At 46.4% G+C, this 24179-nt stretch overlaps 1 protein-coding gene across 1 annotated transcript; it reads left to right on the top strand.

The window, feature by feature from the left end:
- The first annotated feature begins 597 nt into the window (after window positions 1–597).
- Window positions 598–22040, top strand: LOC119401467 (fibroblast growth factor receptor substrate 3). The gene is made up of 4 exons (XM_037668298.2): window positions 598–861; window positions 16416–16582; window positions 17490–17729; window positions 19013–22040. Exons 2-4 carry the CDS (start codon window positions 16514–16516, stop codon window positions 19931–19933), a joined length of 1230 nt encoding a protein of 409 aa, XP_037524226.1. The 5' UTR covers window positions 598–861; window positions 16416–16513; the 3' UTR covers window positions 19934–22040.
- Window positions 22041–24179: the final 2139 nt, after the last annotated feature.

Here is a 24179-nt window from a genome sequence, read left to right on the forward strand (position 1 = left end):
TCGAAATAGCGCCTTTAAAACACGCGCCTGATTGCCGATCTCGGAGGAAGCTTCAGAGCCTTCATTTGTCATTCACAGATGACGCCACCTAACTTCTCCCGCACGCGAGGCGGATGACGTTGGTACCAACGTCGCTCCGTACGTCACTGCTGACGTAGTGTTGTGCCACTCTCTTCTTTTGTTGGCTGCTCGCTCTTTCTCAGCCATTTCAGCGGATTTCAGTTTCTCGTTTTTACGGTTTCGGGCATCATAGCAGCGATGCGAAGCTTTAAAACCATGCTATTTGCATCACGCTTGGGTACTCACTCTATTTACATTCAAAAGCGGCCAGGGAAAGAACTCTGAGTGGTGGGGCCAGCGAACGGTCGAGATAAAGAACAAACACAAAGGGAGGCTAGCTTCTCCCTGGCTTCCCGACCTCCTCACCCTCCTCCTGAGGAGGAGAGGCTTAGGAGAGGATTCATCCTCCGTCATTACTGACTCCAGCGCGCACTACTGTCTAAGGCGAGGGTTCGCTAAGACAATATAAGATAGAGAGTGAGAGAAAGACCGTGAGGGGAGCGAAAGAGAGGCTCCGAATAATCGCAAAAACAACAACAAAAAAAAAAAAATGTCGCGGGTAGCTGAGCAGCAGTACTGGCAGTACGCCGCTGCCGCCGAGTCTTCGTTGGCTTGTAGGCTGGCGCCGCGACCGCTGTCGCAGTGCCCGCAACGTCGTCGCACCGAAGGATCGCCGGTTTGCGTCGTCGCGTTCAAGTCGCCGTGCTGCTGAACTGAACTGCGTTGACGAGTCGCCGCCTTGAAACCACGAAGTCGCCCTCCATGACATGCACCGTTGCCAACGAACGCTCGGAATGAACGGTAAGAGAACAAGCTTTCCCCGACTTTCACCTAGTCTGCCTGCCCGTGCTGCGGGCCTCGGAAAGCTCCCCAGCAGCGGTCGAGGATTTAGGTCTAGCGCGTTTGGCGTGATGAAACGCGCATTTCTAGCCGAGCTTGAATCTAGCAGGGTGGTTCAGGGAGTGTGCCTGTCCTGACGTGCGACTGTCACCCCACTACGTGCCGAGGCGGTGGTGAAGGGATTGCAATGCGACCTCAAGATCGAACGCTAAATGTGTCGAGTGTACCACTCACGTAAGGTACTGTCGTTGTCGGCCGGGCTTCTGCAAGCTATGTTTTGCGCAGTTCAGGCTAGAATGCCGATCCGTGGTTTTCTGTCTTTCCCGAATGTTTCGAAACAAGAGCGATTTCGCGGAGGCCTCCTAGCTCTCCTATCTTGACTAATAAGAGATCTTTTAGCGCGGACTCGCGGCATTGTCTAGCGGTTCGAACCTCAGACAGGGAACTCTGAAACGGCGCACGATGTCAGTATTGTGTGCGCGCTGTTTTGTGAGGCGCAAATTAACGTTGGGGTTCGTAGGAATCCGTCGCGGCCGAGTCTCCCTGCTCGAAAACTGCGAGTCGCGACTCCCTTTCAGCCGCTGCAGAGAGCTTATCGCGCACGCAAAAGCAGTAAAAAAAAGCAAACAAAACAAGAGGACAGCGAAGAGAGTTCACTTCTATTTTTCTACCCCGGGCTTCTGATGAATGTGGGCGCTTTCGCTTGTCCGACCCGCACGCGGAGCGGGACAATACTGTAATGGATACGAGCGCATTTGGCTGAATATGTCTCGTCGGTACCAATTTCATTCGAGATGGGCAAAGTGAAGAATGTGGCGTCAATTATTTCGCTCGTATATACACGTCACAACGAACTAAGTGCTGCCGTCTCTGACACCGTTATCGTAGTTCAGTCGCTCTTACTGTTATACAGCAAAACGCCGTCTACCCGCAGACCTGATTCAACACATTGTGGTCGCAATCGTCACTCCGAATATTTCGTTTTAATTTTTTGAATGCCACAACACCGACGGGGCGCGGGAAAGTCACAGTACTTACTGTAAGCTCTCGCACATGTATAGTCATAGTAAGAATAATTGTAGGCTCCGCTCACAGCAGTCGTTGTTCCCACCCGGAGAATTTTCATAGATGCATGGCATTCGGTCATTTCGATGGCTTCAAACGTCTTACAAGCGCGCCAAGTAGGTAGGTGACTTCCACCATTTAGACTCATGTTCTTGTCGCTGGTTTTCAGCATACAAATTGAACTTCCTGGTAAATGTCAGCAAAGATTCCGACATCATTAGCTTAGCGAAGCTCAATAATTTAAGTAGCGACGACGAACTTAATTCTTAATATGCGTATTACTTGAGACGTACCTACGGTTGGAAAGGAAACCACCTACACGACTATCTTACACCGATGAATAGCAGGCGCGCCACAGTTCAATGGGCTGGAGCTTGTATTTATCCGAAATTGTATTAACCGACTATAGGGTGTTGTTCCCTTTGCACTGCCTCACACGGAACTAAGAAAAACGAATTCGGATATAGTTTCAGAACAAGTTACTGAAATGTAAAATTTAAAAAAAAAATGTCGTTCTTGTGTAGGTCTTGGTGTTACCCAAGCTCGTAGCATGGGTAACTCAGCGATTCCCTTGGCAATCCCGCGCTTGTCGAGGCGGTGGCGCCCTCTCTCCCGCGGCGCGCGTATCAGCCGGATGCTTCAGGAGCGTCTTTCGCGATCTTGGGTGAATTATTGCAATTAATTCTTGCTTATTTTTGTAGTTTATATTATTTTAGACCCTGGGAGTTTATTCTGCACTGGTTTTGAGCACTTTTAGCCTTGTTTGAGCCCTGTTTTGACTGCATTGACCACTGCGTGACGATGCGACATGAGACAGTGAATGGACGACAAGCCCTAAAGTGCTACGCACTTAAAAGCTCCGGATAGTTTCAGGACAAGTTACACAGATATAAAATAAAAAGTCACACATAAACTCCTTTGTGATGCAGAAGCGTATAGAGTTTTATTTCAGGTAGCAGCACCTTTGGAACGGCCCCACAATAGGGCGCTTTTTGCGACTACAGAAACGCTCGGCGTCAAACTTTCACAAAGTCGGGATTTCCCTGATGTGTGCAATCCTGCATTTCGATTTTACATCTTGTCCTGGGGATGGTTTTTATTCCAGTGCCAAGGCATTCAACGAAACTTTCATGAAAAGTCTATTTTTTTGTTTTTTGCACAGTGAGTACTACTGCGTTCATTCATACGATTCGGATATATTCGCATTTTGAGAGCGTGCGTACGTTGTAACTTCCATCCGCGTCGTATTGAGTTATGCTTATGAACGCCTCGTGCATCATTGAGCACAGAACAACACGCAGCGCTCGGAAAGTGTTGCAAAAAAAAAAAAAAATCATGTGGTGACGTCACCATGAGACGTCATCGTGACCTCTGCAACGGCCCACTGAATTGTCCCGTTATACCCAACCGTCTGTCTCTGCTAATCAGTAAGGTAAGTTAACATCTTTAATTACCGCTGTAATTGATTTCACTAGCCATCTTAAGGTGTCTACCGCAACAGAAAAAATTCCCTTGTTTTTCAGGATTTTCGGGCACATTTTTTTTTTTAGGCACCCTCTATTCACCTTCCGCAAGCATGGCTCTTCAGCCCAGTGGTTAAGGCACTCGTCTGCGGATCGTGGGGTCTTTTGTTCGAACTCACCACCGCGAAGAAATTTTTGGTTGCTTAATAAACTTATTGCTTAATAGCGCTTTCTCTAACGTAGCAGAGAGGCGCACAGACGAACCCGCCCCGTCGCGTCGGCATTGAAATGCTTACGAATTTAGAAACTACTCACGATCTTTTCTCCGAGTCTAAGCCTAAATGATGCGCAAGCGCATGTGGTTTTATTGTATACTCGGTTACAACATAACAAAAAAAAAAAAGCGCAGCTCGCCCTAGTGGCGCAAGGCTGGAACCATCAGCGGAGCTAGTGTTCGACCTAGCTAAGTTGTGCTAGTAATGCCGAGATTTTGCTAAAGATGCTGTTTTTGCTAGTGGTACTCAATATGACTAGACTTGGCTAGACATGTCGCATTTCGATAAAATTGATTTTTTTTACCATTCCTCGCCGAAATGGCAAGCGAAATTCCATAGCCTTTGGAAATCTTGACTTTTTCGATTGTTTGAAGTTTCTTCGCATTTCGATAAAATGGATTCTTTTTTCCATTCGTGGCCGAAATGGCAAGCGAAATTCCATAGCCTTTGGAAATCTTGACTTTTTCGATTGTTTGAAGTTTCTTCGCATTTCGATAAAATGGATTCTTTTTACCATTCCTGGCCGAAATGGCAAGCCTATAGCCTTTGGAAATCTTGCATTTTTCGATTGTTTGAAGTTTCTTCGCATTTCGATAAAATTGATTCTTTTTACCATTCCTGGCCGAATGGCAAGCCTATAGCCTTTGGAAATCTTGAATTTTTCGATTGTTTGAAGTTTTTTCGCATTTCGATAAAATGGATTCTTTTTACCATTCCTAGCCGAAATTGCAAGCCTTTGGACATCTTGCATTTTTCGATTGATTGAAGTTTCTTCGCATTTCGATAAAATGGATTCTTTTTACCATTCCTGGCCGAAATGGCAAGCCTTTGGAAATCTTGAATTTTTTCGATTGTTTGAAGTTTCCTCGCATTTCGATGAAATGGATTCTTTTTACCATTCCTGGCCGAAATGGCAAGCCTATAGCCTTTGGAAATCTTGAATTTTTCGATTGTTTGAAGTTTCTTCGCATTTCGATAAAATGGATTCTTTTTACCATTCCTGGCCGAAATGGCAAGCCTTTGGAAATCTTGCATTTTTCGATTGATTGAAGTTTCTTCGCATTTCGATAAAATGGATTCTTTTTACCATTCCTGGCCGAAATGGCAAGCCTATAGCCTTTGGAAATCTTGAATTTTTCGATTGTTTGAAGTTTCTTCGCATTTCGATAAAATGGATTCTTTTTACCATTCCTGGCCGAAATGGCAAGCCTTTGGAAATCTTGCATTTTTCGATTGTTTGAAGTTTCTTCGCATTTTGTTAAAACGAATTTTTTAGTATTCCTGGCCGAAATAGCAAGCCTTTGGAAATCTTGAATTTTTAATATTTAATGTGCATAATCTGCAGACGCACTTTAAAAACTCTCTTGTCAGCTCCGTTGCAGTAGCCTAGTCGGTAAGGTGTCCGGCTCGTAACCGAATGGGCGGTGGTTCGAATCACGGGGCCGGTGTTGCTGGAAAAAACAAACTAGCCGTACGGCTATGTGGTTACCCAGGCTGAAACATGCTGATTCACTTTCCTTTTTTTAAAACCTGAGCTCACTAGTACACTGAACAACTTCTAAACAATGCATCCTGTGCCGTGCCGGTAGCTGAGTGAGTATGGTGCCCAGTTCATAAACAAAAGGTTGATGGTTCGAATGACAGAGCTGGCATTGCTCAGACACAGGAAGTTATACCGTGAACTTGCTACCAAAGTTCAAGTGTACGTGCTCGCACATAATTTGTGAACCTAGACAAAAGTAATACGGAGAACGACTGTTAAAAACATTAAGGTGGCCTGATAGGCTTAAAGGTTTAATGGGCGTCTTTTTTAAATAAAATAACAAAACGTCGTTTTTCTTTTTAAATAAAAGTAGGGGGCACGCAACAGACGACATGGGACCGGAAGGGGCCGAAAGGCCAGGCGGTCCCACGCCGTGGTTCCCACAAAGGGGTGTGCCCCCCGAGCGATTTATGCATCGTACTGCCGTAGCACCACCACGAAGCCCGCCCGTACCTTATTTTAACGGAGGTCCCGTTGAGGTGCGTACCCATAAGTAACCGAGCGCCAGGTTCGGGTGCTCCTCTGCCTTTGAAACCGGTGGCCTCCGGCCGGCACTGGGTATCGAACCCGGTACCTCCCACATTGGAAGCGGACGCTCAACCATTTTGCTACCGCTGTGGTGGGAACATCGATGTAAAATGCTCTATATGAATTTTATCAAAGTGCGACAAAGCTTTACGAAATCGAAAAAATAAGAACTTTAAACAATCTTTGCTTGAAACGAGGCCGACAGCCGGATTCGAACCACTGTCCTCCCGGTTACGAAGCCAACACTTTACTCCTCGGCTACTGGAACGCCACAGCAAACAGCGTTTTCAAATTGGTCTGCACATTCGTTTAGCCGATAACTGAAATTCAATGCTGCTTCCATGTCTGAGCTTCCATATACACGCATCAGTACGCACATTCAGGTGGAATTTAAATCAAAGGTATGTCTATAAGGATATCATTTTCAATAAATCGAAAACTTCAAGATTTCCGAAGGGTATAAGTTTTTATTCTTTCGGTCGAAAACCGTCAATGAATAAATTTTATCAAAATGCGAGGAAACAAAAAAAAATCAGAATTTTCAAAGGATATTTTGGCAAAGGCTTGCCATTTTGGCTCGCCCGTATATCAATTATATCAAATTGTGACAAAACGTCTTTAAAAACGCATTAAGAATTCTGAAGGCTGCTAACCAAGCGTTTTTGAAAACAAGTCCAACAGCGGGATTCGGACCACGTCCCTCGGTTACGAAGCGAACACTTTAACCCTCGGCTACTGGAACAGCACAGCGAACAGTGTTTTCAAATTGGTATGCACATTCCTTTGGTTCGTAATTGAAATTAATGCTGAGTTTCTATGTCTAGGCCTCCGCACGCGCATCACTTCACAAGCAAAGTGGAATTCTTAAGGAAAAGGTAAGGCTATAGGGGTTATCACTTTCAAGAAATTGAAAAAACGGTCGGTAATTACCCGGCATTTTTTTTTTTACAATTTGGATGAATCTTCAGAATACCGAAAAACTGACGAAAACAATAAGCCTTTGGAATCTTCAGAAGCGCTGGAAAAATCGATTTGATGAGAATGGGAGAAAGCTTCAAAAAATCGAAATATCCGAGTTTTCCAAAGGCTGTAGGCTTACCGTTTTCGCCAGAAACATTAAAAAAATGGATTCCATCAAAATGCGAGAAAACTGCAAAAAATCGAAAAATTCCAGATTTCCGAAGGATATTGGATTACTATTTTCGTCAAAAATACTCAATATTTTCAAAGGGCTACTGCCTTACCTGCTCGGTCAAAAAGGAATCCAAAATTTATTTTATCAAAAAACAAGGCAACTTTAAGACATCGAAAAATGCAGTATTTCTTGCCAGAAAGGCCCCCAATGTTTATTGTATTGAAATGCCACGAAACTTCAAAAAATGGAGAAATTGAATGTTTCCAAGTGTTATAGCCTTACCTGTTTGTTCAAAAAGGCACCCAAAATTTTTCATTGAAAAACAAGGCAACTCTAAAAAATCAATACTGCAGGAGGAGGAGGAAGGAAACATAAAGGGCAGGGAGGTTAACCGGAAACGCTTCCGGTTCACTACCCTACCTTGGCGGATTAGGGAATAGAAAGATGAGAGAGGGAGGAAAAAGAAGAAAACAACATTGAATTCATTGCAGCATGAGGGACTGCACCACAAGTTGGAGGCGTTCGCACAATCCTGTCGTCCCAAAAAAGCACAACAGTGCCATCACTACCTCTTGAGCCGACGAGAGACGGGGACGGTGTGACGCACCTGCACGGATAGTGGCCGATCGTCCCGTCGTCGCAGTGCGTTGGAAAGTATTTGTCTCTCCGAGGCAAATCGAGGACAGCAACTGGTTTTCTTCGGTGCCGCAAACATTGCATGTCGCACTGTGAGTCATTAGTATTAACGTTGCCGAGGGTAGCAATCCTGGCCTGTTCAAGAAGGAAATAAAGGAAGTAAAGGCGAAGCTATAGATACGGAAAGATATCGCGGAGCGATGATAAGGGCTTTGGTTGGGTGAGACGCCCACCAGACGAGCAGTCGGTGAAGAGAAGAGGCACGCCGTGTCGATTACGAGATTCACTGCAAGACTACGTAATCTCAACGTATATTCTTTGAGGACACCGAAGTTGTCCGCCTTCTTACGTGAAGTTGTAGCCGCAGTGGAGATTCTTAAGGCAAGACTTTCCTTTCAGTAGTTATCAGATATGACACGCAAACGTTTGTATAGCTTGATGTTTTTTCCCAGTTCCTTTGTATCGTGGATTGTGTCGCTTAGGCCCTGAACGTGATGCCCTCAAGCGGGTAAAACGAATGCCGGTGAAACCGTCAATGAAACATTTCTTTTTTCAACTGCACACGGGCACCTACAAAGCCATGGCTATAGAGCAAATGCATTTTTGTTGCTTGGTCGGTTAACTGTCTTGCTTGTAGAAAACCGGAAAGTATCGATCACATGTTCCTAGACTCATGACGCGATTTTTCTCTGGGATGTGCTTCAACGGACGTTGAAAGAAAGACCTGCCTTTAAAGGGACACTAAAGAGCAAAACAATTTTTCTCGCATTAGTAAAGTGGTCTTCCACGATACCAAAAACACCACGCTTTCTGCGCGAAGACGCTTAATAAGCGAGAAAACGCGCAAAAAGAAAATACAGGTGGCGACGCCACCTTGGAATTTCCGCACCATTTGCCGTGACGTCACATTTTTGACGGCGCCTGCTTTGGCCTACGTAGTTCCTAATCGGTTAAATCGAAGTACATTGTCCTCTGAGGGGGCCAGAGACTTGACAAAACGAATTTGTGGAAATTTCGTCGAGCCAGTGGCGCCAAAATACGTTAAATGCTCTTTGAAGTCTTTTACGTCACGAATTACAAATTTCGGCGCGAAATTTAAAAAATGAAACTTTGAACTTGGTTTTCTCCGCTAATAATAAACCTATGGTGGTGAAATAAACTACACAAGAGTTCTCCGAGCACACTTTATCAATCTAAACTAATTCATTGCGGAATCCGCTACTTGCCACGCAAGGTAGGCGATGAAGCGCCATGCGATATGTTTATGCTCATGTACATGCATAGTGTCTGGCGTACAGGAATGGTAGTCAGACATGCGCGTTTGAAAGTTTTTCCGGCAAACCGTTATTTTTTGGAAGAGGTGATTTTAATGCGAGATGTAATAAGGCACTAAGTGGTCCGCCAGAGTGGATAACGCTTCTGATTAAAGTTAAGTACTTTTTAATATAAACGATCTCACCCGAACGGCTAGGTCCGCTGCCGTCGCTTGGCGCAACGCAGGCAAAACCACATATAAAAATAGAAAGAAATAAAGGAAGCAAGCGAGAAAGAGAGAGAGAGAGAGAAAGGGGAAATAATAGAAAGAGCAAGAAAGAGAAAGAAATATATAAAGAGAGAGCAAGAAATAAGTTGAAATAAAGAGAGAGAAAAAGACAGAAGAAACACACCGGAAAAGAGAAAAACAAAGAAAGAGAGGAGGAAAGAAAGAGAAAACCGAAGAGATAAAAAAAAAGGCTGCCCAACTCCGCACTTCCTTCAGGCTTGGCACCTCTAGTTCGAAGCGGCCTTAATTTCTTTCCTCTTTTTTTTGTGTCTGTTTCTATCGCTTTCTCTCTCTCTCTATTTATTATCTTTTTATATTTTCCTTTCTTCCCTTTCTCTCTCTCTGTACTCATTCTCTCGCCCATTCAGAGTTGTTGCATCCCACGCCGGACAAACCGATACACGCGTTCTGGCAACGAAGCAGAAGAGTAAGAAGAGGACGAAAAGAGCGCGTGCCAGTTCATGATGATGATAGTTTTCTCTATACGCCACACGTGAAACCTCGAGCATAACAGCTCTGTTGTAAAATTCAATGCTGTTGTTGTGTGCTCAGCGTGGGTGCACGAATGCGCTTCTTAAATACATTTTGCTTGTCTTGTTGACCAAAAAGGTACAAAGGCTGAAAAGGCCTTTGTAATGAAATCTTGAATCCCCCTTCCTCCTTTTTTTCCTTTTTTTTTTGAAGTTTTCACGGATTCGGTTAAAAGTGATTTTTTAAGGATTTTTTTTTCAATAGGCAACAAAGCTGTATAAAATCGTTGATAACGTTCCCGTCTCCCGCGCTTGTCCAGCGCTTGTCCCGTTGTCCTAGTTCCACTGTTGTCCTCGTTCTAATCGCGCTTTTTCTTCCTTTGCTCTAAATACCTTTCCCATTTCGTACATTTTCCCGGTGCCAACGTTCGCGATGTCGATACCAAGCGGAACTGCGCGATGTCTCAAAGAATTCGGATATTACTTCCCGGATAGTACGTTTTTCCCGACCTCTTTTTTTACACCCTGTGCCGTTGTCGTCGTAAGTAGAAGCATTAGTAGCAGCAGCAACAGCAGCATCAGCAGCAGCAGCAGTAGTAGTAGTAGTAGTAGTAGTAGTAGTAGTAGTAGTAGTAGTAGTAGTAGTAGTAGTAGTAGTAGTTGTTGTTGTAGTAGTAGTAGTCACGCAGGTCACGTGACCAGAAGGGAGACTGGATAGAGAAATAAATGAAACGAAATGATGACGATGACGATGCTCGATCACGTGCACTCGCGCGCTCACAACTTCGCAGTCCGACGGTTTTCACGGCGTGGTACTGGCTGATTTTTTTTTAAACGTACGAAAGCAGGTTCTACCGCACAATGCCTCCCGCGAAGAGCGCCACAGCGAACGCCGGAACGTACAAAAAAAAAAAAAAGAGAGAGAGAGAGAAAGAAACGCGGGCTCTCGACCAGCAGAATAAAGTCCCTGCAGCAGAAAGGCCGCTAGCGCCCACTTTTTCCGCGGATTCCGCGAAAAGCTCGCCGAGAGAGTGTAACGTACGTTGTTACGGCGCTCTCTCTTTCCTGTCCCTTTCCGCGGAAGAGGCCGCCTTGCCAGCCCCGCCCAACTAAATGACAACAACCCTCGTTGATGAATGTCAGCAGGGCACGCCAGCCGGACCATCTCCAGTGCTTCGCCAGTTTCGGCCGTCGCGCTAAAGGGACGCTGAAGAGAAAAACGGATTTTTAAGGCGAAAGCCTTAGATGCCTTATCATACGCGAAAATTGAGCGCCGTCGGCGTCCCGCGTCGCCGGCGTCAACACGAGTGACGCAAAAAAATCATCGTCGCCTGATGACGGCACCATATGACGTCATCATGACGCCACAGATTGTCAATGTCTGTGGCGTAACTATGACGCCACAATCCGTCACATCACGACGTCATCACATGGCATCGTTGCTTGGTCAAAGGTGGGCCGATCACTAAAGCACTGCGAAACCACGTGAGATGCGGAAAGCTTGCAACGCCTCCGATCTTGGAGGCAGTGCAACCACCACGCTTTCGGAGAAGGATGAGTGGGGAGCATCAATACATCGACTGAAGAAAGAGAAGAAGAAGATGGCTTTCGCCTTCGACTCGTCTTAGGCGAGTGCAGAAGGGACCCTGTGAGTTCTGCTGTTCTGCGTATAATGTCTAAAGCAAACAAGAAAGAAAAAAATCCATGAAAAGTGTAGCAACGGGTCAAATGCCTCTCTAGCTGTTTCCGACGACTGTGTGCCGACGCTGCATTAGACGCGCAGCCCCCGTTTGTTTGGACGAGCTGCAAGGATTTCGAGGAAAGACCACTTCAAACGCAAATGGCTTGCGCGGAGCCCGCGTTAGCCGCTTAACGTGTCTTCAGTCGGACTCCAGATGCACGCACGCGTGTTCTGTAGCGATTTCGTCATATATAAAGCCTGATTACTTCATGTACATGGGACGCACCATTTCTTTCGGTCACTGATGCACTGAGCAGAACATGAATTTGGAATGGTTTGTGTTTACCGCTAATGGAAGACAATGACAGACAATGAACGATTAGTACTGATGATTAGTGCTATTGAGTGCTAATATGCGTTGCGTATTGTGTGTGTGTGTGTGTGTGTGTGTGTGTGTGTGTGTGTGTGTGTGTGTGTGTGTGTGTGTGTGTGTGTGTGTGTGTGTGTGTGTGTGTGTTTACATTGAGTGCATTGTTGTTCCTGTACTACTTGTGTATTTTGACTGTCTTAGTATTTCACCTCGTTCCCTTCTAAATATCACTTTTATTGTATTTACTTATAATTCATGAGTGTTTGAACGTTCCTTTTTCTTGTGTATGCTCCCCCCTTCTAATACCCCAACAGCTGGCCCTTAAGGGCTATTAAATGATGATGATAACGATGTATATATGTCGTACCGTTCGGCTTTTATGTCTACTTCGGTGCCGAGATACTTAATTGTCCCGTAAACTTTCGCGACAGACTGTGCCGTCTCCTGCCGCAGTAAACGAGCCTGACCTCAGCACGCGTCAAATACATAGCGCGCGCGCGGCCACGTCAACGCGATCACTGCCCTCCAGGTTTTATTGACTGTGTGATGTTTGATCTCTGCGCGTGCGCGTGTGTGGAAAGGAGGGGGGGGGGGGCAATATGTTGCCCCCGCTCCTCTGGATCACCGCCTCGCAGGCAGCACGTGCTGCCCGACGATGATCGGGTGTATACACGCCGATGGAGTAGTCGGCATACGAAGTATATATATATATATATATATATATATATATATATATATATATATATATATATATATGTACTTGTTACTTTGACAAAGTCTGGTCCACCAGACGAAACGTTAGTGAAAATATACAGTGCCAAACCAACGAAAGTCGTAGTTTCTTTCTTCATTCCTTGTTCTATCGGGGTCCGCGTGATTCTTTTCCCACTACTATATATATATATATATATATATATATATATATATATATGTATATATATATATATATATATATATATATATATATATATATATATATATATATATATATATATATATATATATATATATATATATATATATGAATTAACGCGCGCGGTGTTAATTCAACCGCGCATCATATCAATCGCCGAGCAGGCAAGCCACTTTTATAATCCTATATCTATGTTTTCGTTGCCATTTTCGCTTCGTTCCCCGTTTCACTTTGTGTGAATGCGTGTGTACATGACTCGTATATGCGCGCCTCCTTAATTGTGTCGTCGCGTTCACCCTACCATAACGGGGTCAGGCTCGTGGGCCGCGTTCCCTTCTTCCGCCGCAGCAATTACATCGACATGACTATACAGGCGGCGTGACGGGACGGATGGCATATCCCAACTTGCGGCATACCCCGACGACGTGTATATACTTTGTTTCACAATAACGTCGGTGGCAGTGGAATTGGAAGTCGTGTGGACAGCCAATCAGGGGCTGCTATAGGGCGTTCACGCGAATGTGATTCGGGTGCCACCAAGGGACAGCTTGTGTGTGTTCGTGCGTGCGTACGTGCGCGCGCAATATTTTTATTGCTGCAGGTAATGTCATGTGCGCATTGAAGTGCATAACAGAACATTGTCCATAACGTGCCCCTGATATATGTAGGTGTTTCCGCCAGTTTCCGCTAGTGTACGACAAGTTATGTGTCAGCGTGATTGGTTGCTGAAGGTTGTTGTTGAAAGCGGTGCACGTGTTGATGCATTCGTCTGAGCGTTTTACTCCCGGGGCACCAATGTGCAGAGATTTCCCTACACACCTCTTTTGGAAACAATGCACCCCCCCCCCCCCTTCCGCGGTTTTAATGATTGCGCTACCATAATGTAGCATTCTTTTCTTGCGACGCTTCGACACCTAGGATCCTAGGTCTAAGGTTCCCGCCGGGCTACCTTAACGAACGCTCGTTTTTCGGGAAGATAAGGTTAAAGAAGATTCGATGTATTTATAATGCTTCTTAATGAAAAGTGTGACGACGCGCGGCAGGGCGAAAACGAGATACAGTCGTTCCGCGCATGCGCGTCACGCTTCGTTGCCAAGGCGACGGACAAGTGGGGCTTGTGTTCTCGGCTCGCCTTGCTAGGGGTTCGACACGGCGTCTGCGCAATCGCAAAGGTGAACGTCGTGAGCGTTTCACGCATCGGCGCACACCGGAAGTGGCCGCGCAGGAAGTGCCGGCCTGCCGTCGTGCATGCCACCGGAAGTTGGAAAGGCGGGAGTCGCGGGGCCGGACCACGGCCCTCTCGGCGTGAGCGCGTTGTTTCGCAGCCGCTGCAAGAAAAGACTACCCCCCTCCCCCCCCCCCTCCAATTTCTTTCTTTTTCTTCATTTGACAACGTGTTCTAGCCAGCACACCTGAGCCGTGCGTGACCAGATGAGAAATCGAAAGAGGAAATAGATCAGGCAGAATTAGCTAAAATAATCGCTATAGATGTAGACTGAATGAGAACAATATATAGCCAACACGACAGACATTAATCATTATAGGCAATGTATGACGACACTAGCTGTACTCGTCGGGGACTGCTCATCTTGGCAGTGGAGCGAAGGCTACGCCGCACATTCGCGTTACTCCGCTAGTAGTGTCGGCTTGATACGAAAAAAGGCAGAAGTTCAGGGGAAGACGGAAGCTTGGAGAGATCAGGTGAAATGCCGACTTTTCGACAAGCGGACTTTTCTTCAGGAGTTCTCGTTATGCTGCAGCCTTCAAGAAGACAAGACCGCTTGTCAAAACGTCGCCTCCAGCTACTCCCCATGTTCACGAATTCAAATATGGACTCGTGCTTGTGAATAGACGGGATACTGCATATCGTGGTATATGCATATATTGCACATACTGATAACTGTCTTGCGACTGTTACGATACGTACGGGCACAAGTATCGCGCACGCCTGCTCATTCCGACTCTAATAAACGAAATTTCCCAGCGCAGCTGATTTCAGTTTTGGTTTTCCTTCGATATCGAAACGAAACTGTGTTTTTTTATATTAAAAGTATATTAAATGCACTACCAAGCACCACGAGATACTCCTTTTAGGGTTCTCGACACCAGTGTCTTTATTTAGTGCAACACTCCGAAAACATTTAAAATTCATGTCAACGCACGCTTGGTACGTTCGAATATGTGGGGTCAGTCGATCAGCAGAAGTGGCTTCGGAATGCGGCGCATGCAAGCCTTGTGGGCCAGTATGCATGGTTTCTCTCAGCGCTCGTCTTTGTGTGTGTGCGTCATCCAGGCACTCCACATAGCGCCCAAAGTGGTTGTTGTTATTCTTGGAGAGGTGTGTCGCCGAGCACGCCCTCTTCCGTGCCTTTTTCAAAAGAGCCGCCGGATGACCGCTAGAAAAGCCATTCTCCTCCCGTTTGCGGACCCTTATCATCTATTTCCGGCGCGCAAAAAAACTTGATCCGGCGATCGCCGTTCTTTTGTTTGCACTACATATGAGTTAGGGTCGAAAATGTGGAGCTACGAATGAGAATGTGTCACTCGCCCTGTTGCGCTTCCTGTGAGCCGCGACTCGGGAGGCATGCGTGACGTCATTGCGGCGTAATTGCAACTGCAGTAGACGTCATTTCATTTTACAGCGAGCTGTGTTATTCTACTTTGTGCCGTCGTCGTCACCGAGGTCACGTGACCAGAGAGGGAGTGAATAAAGAAATGTACGAACCATTATGAAACCAAATGATGACGATGATGATGCCCGATATGATTGACGGCAGACTTACGACACCACGTGATCTGGCTGGCCAATCAAATACACTCGCGCGCTTGCAGCTTCGCTGTCCGACGGTTTTCGCGGCGTGGAACCGGCTGTTGCTGCTTTCTCGGGCCAAACCTGTTGTCTGTATTGCGCTTGCGCATTTTCGTTAAGTTCTTGAAGGAGTGTACATGGGCGTGCCACGCTACGCGCACACACACACACACACACACACACACACACACACACACACACACACACACACACACACACACACACACACACACACACACACACACACACACACACACACACACACACACACACACGCACGCACGCACACACACACACACACACACACACACACACACACACACACACACACAAAGATAAACCCAAGCACACATGTGTCTCGCATTTTTCATGTATGCACCTAAACAAAAAAGTTTAACATATGTATGAGAGTTGGGCTAGTTGGTATGAACTGCTGATGAGACATATCTAATTAGCGCAAAAAAAGAACGAAGGACAAGGCAAAGGAAACAGACAGGACGCAGTGCTAAACTTGAACTGAAGATATACTTACTTATATGAAAATGAAAAATGCGCAAAAACTTTTGAACTACCTTGGGAAATGAAAAATTGCCATCCCCAAAAGTGTAGCACCAATTGACAAAGGAAAACCCTGATGGGCTTCTCCAAAAAAAGCTTCGTAATTGAACAAAAATTAGTCCTGATACAGGGGTCGAACCCGAGACCAACACCATTCCCGAGTGGCCACCATCACTTACAAAATATCTTGCATATGGCGCGTACTCGCACACACGCATATACACGCACAAACTGTCATGAACCAGTGTAGGCACCGCAAGAAAAACGCTACGGCTGTGTCACTGTGTGTAGTAGTATGCATACGTTGCACATTATTTGGAAGGTAAATTGGTATGCACAAATTGTACACAAGGACACAGTAAGAAAAAACACAGACAAGCACAAATTTTTTTCTTTCTTTCTTACTGTGACCTTGGTTACAATTTGCACTACCAATTTACCTTCCAAGTATGAACCAACTCGCCCAGCAACAAGTTTTATTGTTGCACATTATACTGATTATCTTTGTTTCATTTGTTTTTTGCAGATAATGTGGTTCTTGAGACGGCATCAACGTTAGCCGAAGCCCAGACCACTTGAGACAATTGGGGCGGAAAGAAAAACTGTTTGGCAGCACCTGCTGACATGGGGAGCTGCGTTTCGGCCTTGTCAAGTGTCGGCGGAGACAGGAGTCGTCGGGAGCGGACGTTTCAGGTGAGAATGGCTTTATTTTACGTGCTCTTAGAGGTATCCGAGAAAGGATTCTCAGCGAAAAACAGCCATATTTAAATATGCTTTTAAAGTAGACATTTTCGCAATATCTTTAAGAGCCTTTTGCCTCAAATGTTTATCTCGTGTTTGTAATATACCAACATGTCATTTAGATAAGTTTTCTAGGAGTTTTATGTGCGTAGTATGCATGTTTCGTGAGAAGTGGCTTCAGTCCACAAATAGTGAATGTATGCTGGCCCCTCAACAATGATAGCATGACAATATTTTCACAGCAAAGCTGTATATCGGTAGGAGATCGAAAAATGTGGTGGTCTGTGATTCTGTGAGTGCGCAAAAACCCTATTCAGGAAGCAGCGTTAGCATACGCTACCTCAAAAGGTCTCCACGCTTGCAATAGTTTCTCTTAAGGTTTTGTCAGCATATAAAGTTAGGGATGATACCCACCGCAGCATGAACCACTACCAATAAATTCATTTAGGTGTCTTTAGTATTATTTGAGCTAAAGGCACCAAAGCCAAACTTTGAAGCACCAATCTCTAAAATGTGGTGATAGAGAAATCAAAAGCTACAACAGAGGACACGTCAATAAATCCCAGTTCATGGTGAACATTGGGGCCACACGTTTCAAGTTGCTGGTTAACCATCTGTACAAGGAGCTTGGCCGGTGATTTTTTTTTTCTAATTTGCTCGGACATTAATTTATCTGTGGGTGTACAACAAATAAAGGTGATGAAAAACAAGATGTCGATAAAAGTGCTGCTGCTTCCATGGCCACCGGATCTCCGGCCACAGGGGAATGCACATAGGGTATAAAAGTTCTGAGGGCATTCCCACACCCGTTACGTGCTACAAAGTACGGCAAAGACAGATCGGTGCAACGCCGGTGCAGGTGTGGAACCTGGACGAGCAGGGCGCCGAGGTGAGCCCGGGCAAGATTGAGGTGAATGCGAACGACCTGGTGCTGTACCAGCGTGGTCGGCCACCGGTGCGGTGGCCCCTGCGTGGCCTGCGGCGCTACGGCTTCGACGCGCACCTCTTCTCCTTTGAGAGTGGCCGTCGATGCCCCACGGGCTCGGGCATCTATGCCTTCAAGTGCCACCGCGCGGAGGCACTCTTCAACGCCCTGCAGGTAAACCATTGCTCGTTCTTTGTTATACCAATAGTGTTTTATTTCAAAGTGAAGCTTTACTCGTTTACATCAAAACCTTGGTTTCCCATCTGTAATTTTCACGTCAACTAAGGAATGCTGAGCCTGGAAATGGTGACAGTGAACTGCCTTGGAGGTTGTATATACAGTTGTGCCTCACTGTGAGCCAAATCCAGAACAAAAATGCCTTCATTTACCCAATATTTGTAACATCGTATTGTATTACATGTATTGTTACATTAATAATATTGCCAAGAAACACTTTAGCCCTAAGTTCATTACATCCGACAATTTCATAACACATTATGTTCATTAAATCTCGAGATGTAACTGTAACCCACTCATGGTATATCGTAGGAGACTCGGGCCATCAGTGGTGGTATGAACTTGGATGGATGATTGACACCGGTGCTGGCGTGTGCCATGTAGTTTTAAATGCAGGTTAACCATGAAGACGATGCAGTCTTACTAATTCTACAAGGTGCAGTTGCTCATGTGTCGCATGCCATGTTGCCGCTTCATCCAGCAGCGGCAACATGGCATCAGTGTATTGCCGATTAGCAGTTGCAGGAAAGTTCCCACAGAGCTATGGCACGAAGGGAAAGCACAGTAAAGACAACTAGCCAGATTGACTGGGAGGTACCTGCAGCCATGACCCTTGAAATTTCAACTCTCTTTTAGCATCCTCTACAAGCGAAGCTCGTTATAACTCGCAGATTTCAGTGGTTGCGCCGCACACAAAAAAACCCAGCGTCGTATACGAAAATCCCTGCGTCGGCGAGTGCACAGAAGTGCAGTCCTTCAAGGTGCACCGGTCACGTGCGTACGTGCATTTGCCGTTTTCCAATAATTGCTGCTCTCTTGATCGTGGGCTTGTTGGCGATCAGCTGTTTCTAATATGGCAGTCTGATCTTTTATTGAGGCGTCTTGCCATTTCATGTTGTTCCATCTGGCCATTGTTGCCCAGATGTGAACTCATGACCGTCGTCGTTGCCTGCAGCAACTGAAGCGCTGCGCTGCTAAAGCACGTGGATCAAAGTCCACTTTTCAGCATGAAGGAAAGAAACAGTTAGGAGGAAGCATTGCGCAATGTCATAGAAAGAAAGAAAAGCAGTACGCCAGACACATGCACATGCCAAGCTTTGCTTGCCCCCCATTTTCCTGATAGGGTAAGCTCTCCTGACTTCTTTATATATTTTGCTAGGCTCCATGCTTAACGTTCTTTGAGGTGCAGAGCTACATCTGTTCCGTCTATTTGCTTGCAGGAGTGCATCCAAAACTCGGGTGCTGCGTCCGCCATGACAACGACCATCAGCAGTTCGGCGACCGTCCCCGACCAGCAGCAGACGGTTCCACCCTCGAGCGTGGTCCCGCTCACGAGCCAGAGGAATGACATCGTCTTTCCCCCGCCGATCAGCAACGGTCCCACAGTTGACTCGTCGGGCTACCTCGAACCCATCTCCCTGGGTTCGCTGCGGCCTCCCACCTCGACACAGTCAAATGCAGCCGCCATTACGACGCCCGGCGCGATGTCGCAAAACCTGCCCCAGCATTCCTACGTCAACTCGTGTGCCCAGTGTGGCCAGCCACATCCGCCACCCTGCGTTGACATCAACACCAACTATGCCAAGCTAGACGACCTGCTCAGGCAGGAGGCGGGCGTCAAGCCGAGAGACAGCAACCACTTTTACGTTAACGTGAACCCCATGCCCTTGAATCAGCAGCAACAGCACCAACAGCCACTACAGACGCACTCGTACGCGAACCTGAGTTGCCCGGCATCCCCCGAGCGAACCGTTCCCCCGATGGCAGTGTCGTCTTCAACAGCAGCAGCAGCAGCTGGCCTCGTAAATAATGGCGGATCGGTGGACGAAGTCAACTACGTAGTGCTCGATCTGGACCATCAAAGCGACTCGAGCACTAGTGCCGTGTCACCCGTGGCAACGGCAGCACCCGCGGTGGGCGCAACGGCGGCGGCACCGGGTGGCACCGCTGCAGCCGGTGTTGCAACCCTAGTGCCTGGCTCGCAGCCGACGTCACCCATACGCACGCCCGAGGGCTACGCGACCATCGACTTCGATCGCACGGCCGCACTGTCCAACTCGGCCAACCCGGGCGCGCACCATCATGACGACAGTGTGCGCAAAACGCGCCACAACAGCAACGCGGTGCCCGTGCTGTGCTGAATGGTGGGTGCGTCTCAGGATATGCGCACGTATTGGTCTGTAGCCAAGCTGATGATGTGCATGTACGTGTTCTGCATTGCCGCTAACTGGAGGCTAATCATCACGACAGCTTGGACAAGACAAGCCACTGCAGCACTGTTGGTAAGGATTTTGATATGTGACGAGGGGCCTCTCAGGCATGTGCAGATTGCCACAAGCATGGTGATAAACTTCCATGTTGACAGTGTGACACAAGAACAATCCCAGGTGCTGCTGTACAAGTGACCCTGCCCATTGGATGATGTGAAGTTTTCCAGAAGCACAGTGAGCACGCTTCTGCACTCTTCTCCTGGGACACTGCGCTCCACTCTGGGAGCCAGCTTTAACTGTACTGTCACGTTAGTTCTTGAGCTGCTCACTGTTTCCGAGATGTAGCACTGAGCTCTTGCTTTGAAGTAAGCACGAGTGGTGAGTGGCACACTTTGAATGGCACACTCATTTCGTGCACGTCGATGCTCGATACGTCATGCATGTGCTTTGCTTACATGCTCTTGTGATGGCTGAGAAAAGCTGCCTCAATGCTAACAGACACAAATTGACATTCGAATCACTGAACAGCTTGTCATGACAATGAAGCCTCTCGTGTGGCAATACGCATTGAAAATGTTTGGACCACCTACCTGATCATCTTCACAATTCTGATGTGCACCCGATTTTTGTCACAAATGAAAGAAGGGTAGCATGCTCCCTGTTTTAAAAGTTGGAGAAGAAATTTGAAATTAACTATCGCAATATTAAACTGCATCACTGCATAAGTGTGAAAACAAACAAGTCCCTTTTGGAATGAGCCTTCATAGAGTGAAATATCACTGGCAAGGATTTGTGAATTTTCAGCCAAAAATACCAAGCACAAAAAATGCACAAGCATAGTAACATACAGAGAAATATGTTCCATTGCTATCTCGTGACTGCCATCATCATATTTGAAGGCAGGCCAGAAGCGATGCAGCAACTGCAGTTTTTGTTTTTATATGCGACTGCAACATGCAGGCAACATTTCAACACATTTTCTGGAAAGGATGTCAGTCATAAAATACAGCATACACGCTACCTTCAATTTTGTGCACAACCATTGTGTTAAAAAATTTGCTCTAGATAGTTCACACTTTCTGGTGAACTTCATGCTTTCGTTTTAATGCACACAAATATGAAAACATAAAGAGCACGAGAGTAATGAAATTAAGTGCTCGCCTGCAGTGCATACTATATTTCGTGTGTCTGTAAAGAGTTTTCCAGGAGCCATCACCAAAAGACTTGATAAGTAATGCAGTGCTCATACATAACGAATGGTACTCCAAATATGGAGTAAAATGGAGCAATTTCCACGGCCTGCATATTCAGATTGAATCAAGTGTTGTAGAAGACTTGTTACAGAGCTCCTATTTGTGGCCACATGTGCAGTGGTCTGTTGACTTTTGACACAGGTGGTACCGTTGTCATGACAGCTACCAGCTTTGGAAATGCTGCATTTACAGCTAAAAAAAAAAGATTCCGATCACTAGATCTCCAGATCAATTCATTAGGGTACGAAGTTTTACCAGCAGATGTACACCAGATCATAGCAATGGGTGGCAACCTTGCTCTGGTCTGTCACAATTGCTGTGCTAAAGCAAGTGCATTTATCTGGCAGCATAAGCATGAAAAAAAGTCTGAGGGTTTAATTTTGAGACCTGTAAATACGCAGCTAGCTATATGCCATGCATGTGTCATTGTAACATTGTTTCGTGCAGCAAATACCAATGTGAGAGCATCTGTATTGGACGTAAGCATGACAGTAGCTTTCTGCAACCTATTGCGGTTAGAATAGTTGAAAGTGTGTTTAAGAGAATGCAGCCTGGTTTATTTTTGAAAAGGCAGAGACTTCCACCATATGGTGTGTACCAGCATAACTGTGTTGACACCACAGACGGTGTAACTGTGGTTGTACACCGCATATCGTGTAGACAAGGATGAGACATCGTATGTGTAGCATACTATCAGAACCGTGTAAAATGCCACAGATGGAGTAGATGTGGTTGGGACACCACTTTCGGTGTTTATATGGATGAGACACCATATATCGTGCACACCAAATCAACGTTACTAGAACAAACTCAGTTTCAAAGCTCCGTATCTCCGCCAGCGGAGGAGGGTGGTCCGAACGGCGGTCGCGAGAACTAGCGGCGCTGCAGTCCCGTGTTGCGCCACTATCGGCGCGTCGTCTGCTGCCACGGCATAACGCTGCGGACCACTGCGCAGTTGCTCGCGGCAACTGCGCGGCAACTTTCTTATTTTACTAGTGGCAAACTGAAACATTTATCATTCATTCATTCGACGTTCGCGCATCTCAATTGCGGACTACTCAGGTGGATATGCATAAGGTTGTCTGTGTGCATTGGCCCGCGTGCGTTGTTCATTGATTGGCTAAGAATCGATTTTCGGTCTATATTTGAGCTGTCTACATTGCGCTTAACTTCCAAGCATAGGAGTTTCTAAGCGAATGAGGGTTTTCAGCGTAAATTTTATAACTACCACCACAATTTTAGCCGCTGCCGTCTTATCTAGACCAAGAACAACCCAACACGTTTGTAAAAGCCTTTATAGTGTACAAAGAAGCGCACTTACTCGAGATACAAAAACGTCCTAGAAGAACAGTACTCATGTTGTCTACAATTTATTGAAAAACACTTTCTCGAAAAACATCACCAATGCTTTGCAATGTTTACAGGACACGTTTTCGCGACGGTCAAAGGGATACTGACCCAAAATTGGAACATTTTACGAGAACTCTGTAAATGAAATCTCAGTGTGCGATTGCATCGAATAGATGTCGTCTCTGAGCAATTTTTTCAGCGTATAGTTGTATTTTCGGCGTCGCATCTTTCTACGTCGCATCCTTCTACGGTGTCTTAAACAATTTGAACAGATCGGCCGTGATGTGAGCACCGAGCAGTTATTCGCGCGCACTCTGTCGCTAGAAGAGTCGTTGCAGTATTGACTCCTTCGCACAACTTCAGTTTTTCAACTTTGCCGAGCAGATGTTCCATGCCCGCACCACTTGTTACACTGTAAGACAGCCGTTTACGTTCCGTGCTGTAGCCGTTCACTACGCAGTTAAACTGCTCGTCAACTACAATTATCTTTTGCACATGTAAGTCTCCGTTCCCGAAGCACAGTGTGGGATTGGGCTAGTTGGTATGCCATTAATAAACTGCTCAGCGCAAAAAATTTGACGCGGTACACATAGAAAAGACGAGGACCAGCGCTGGTCTTCGTCTTTTCTATGTGTACCGTGTCAAATTTTTGCGCTGAGCAGTCCGTTCCCGAGTCGGCGAGTGTAAAATATTCCGCACATCTTGTTCGATACCTCTTCGTAAAACCTCTCGAAAATCCACTGCTTTGAAGGCATAGCGACAGTTGACAACTGATCGAAAGTCAGTGTGATGCAACTCTCAGTCTTGGTAGCGTATATAGGTAATCGCCTGCTTTTCGTTCTGCTGTTCTATTTCTAGCGGCTCCTCCACACTGGGCTTTCGCGGGACGCCGTGCGTTTTCGGGGGGATTTGCGCCTTGGTCCCGAACATTTTAGCTTTGAAATATGGGGTGGAAGCGCTGGCAACAAGCGCGGCATGGCATCGGGCGCGAGTTCCCACTTTCCACGTGGGATCAAAACTTCTTGTCCCGCAACGACACGACGATAGTGCTTTACAATGTCGTCACTTTCAAAATGAACGTCACAGACCTTGCATTTCGCAGTAAGCTTTCTATCTTTGCGATGGAAAGCTTGAATGGCGTAGGGTCTTTTGGAGGTCCGAAGAAGTGTCGTGAAGCGGAGTCGTTGCGGTAGCCGCTCTTGCAGCCCGGAACAAGCAAGTCGGCATACCGCACTGTGAATGTGTTCGCCCTCATTACGCTTCGTACATCATGCACGTGTCTTCGTACAAGACGCTAAGCCTGGTCAAGAACAGTCGCAAAAATGACGAGCCAACAAAGCGCAGACGTCGCTGTAACCCACGTGCGCTCGTACATCGGCGGCGCCGATTACAACAAGCGCGAGCCGCGGGAGCTAGACGTGACTGAAGCGCCACTAGTTCTCACGACCGCCACGCGGACCGCCTCAACGGCGGAGCTTTTAAACTGAGTTTGTTCTAGTAACGTTGCACCAAATGGCGTTTTCCCAATGGCATTCACAAGCAACAAAGCCGTATATGGGTCTGATGCTTGTCTC

This window comes from Rhipicephalus sanguineus, chromosome 8, assembly GCF_013339695.2.
Source record: "Rhipicephalus sanguineus isolate Rsan-2018 chromosome 8, BIME_Rsan_1.4, whole genome shotgun sequence".
NCBI lineage: Eukaryota > Metazoa > Arthropoda > Arachnida > Ixodida > Ixodidae > Rhipicephalus > Rhipicephalus sanguineus.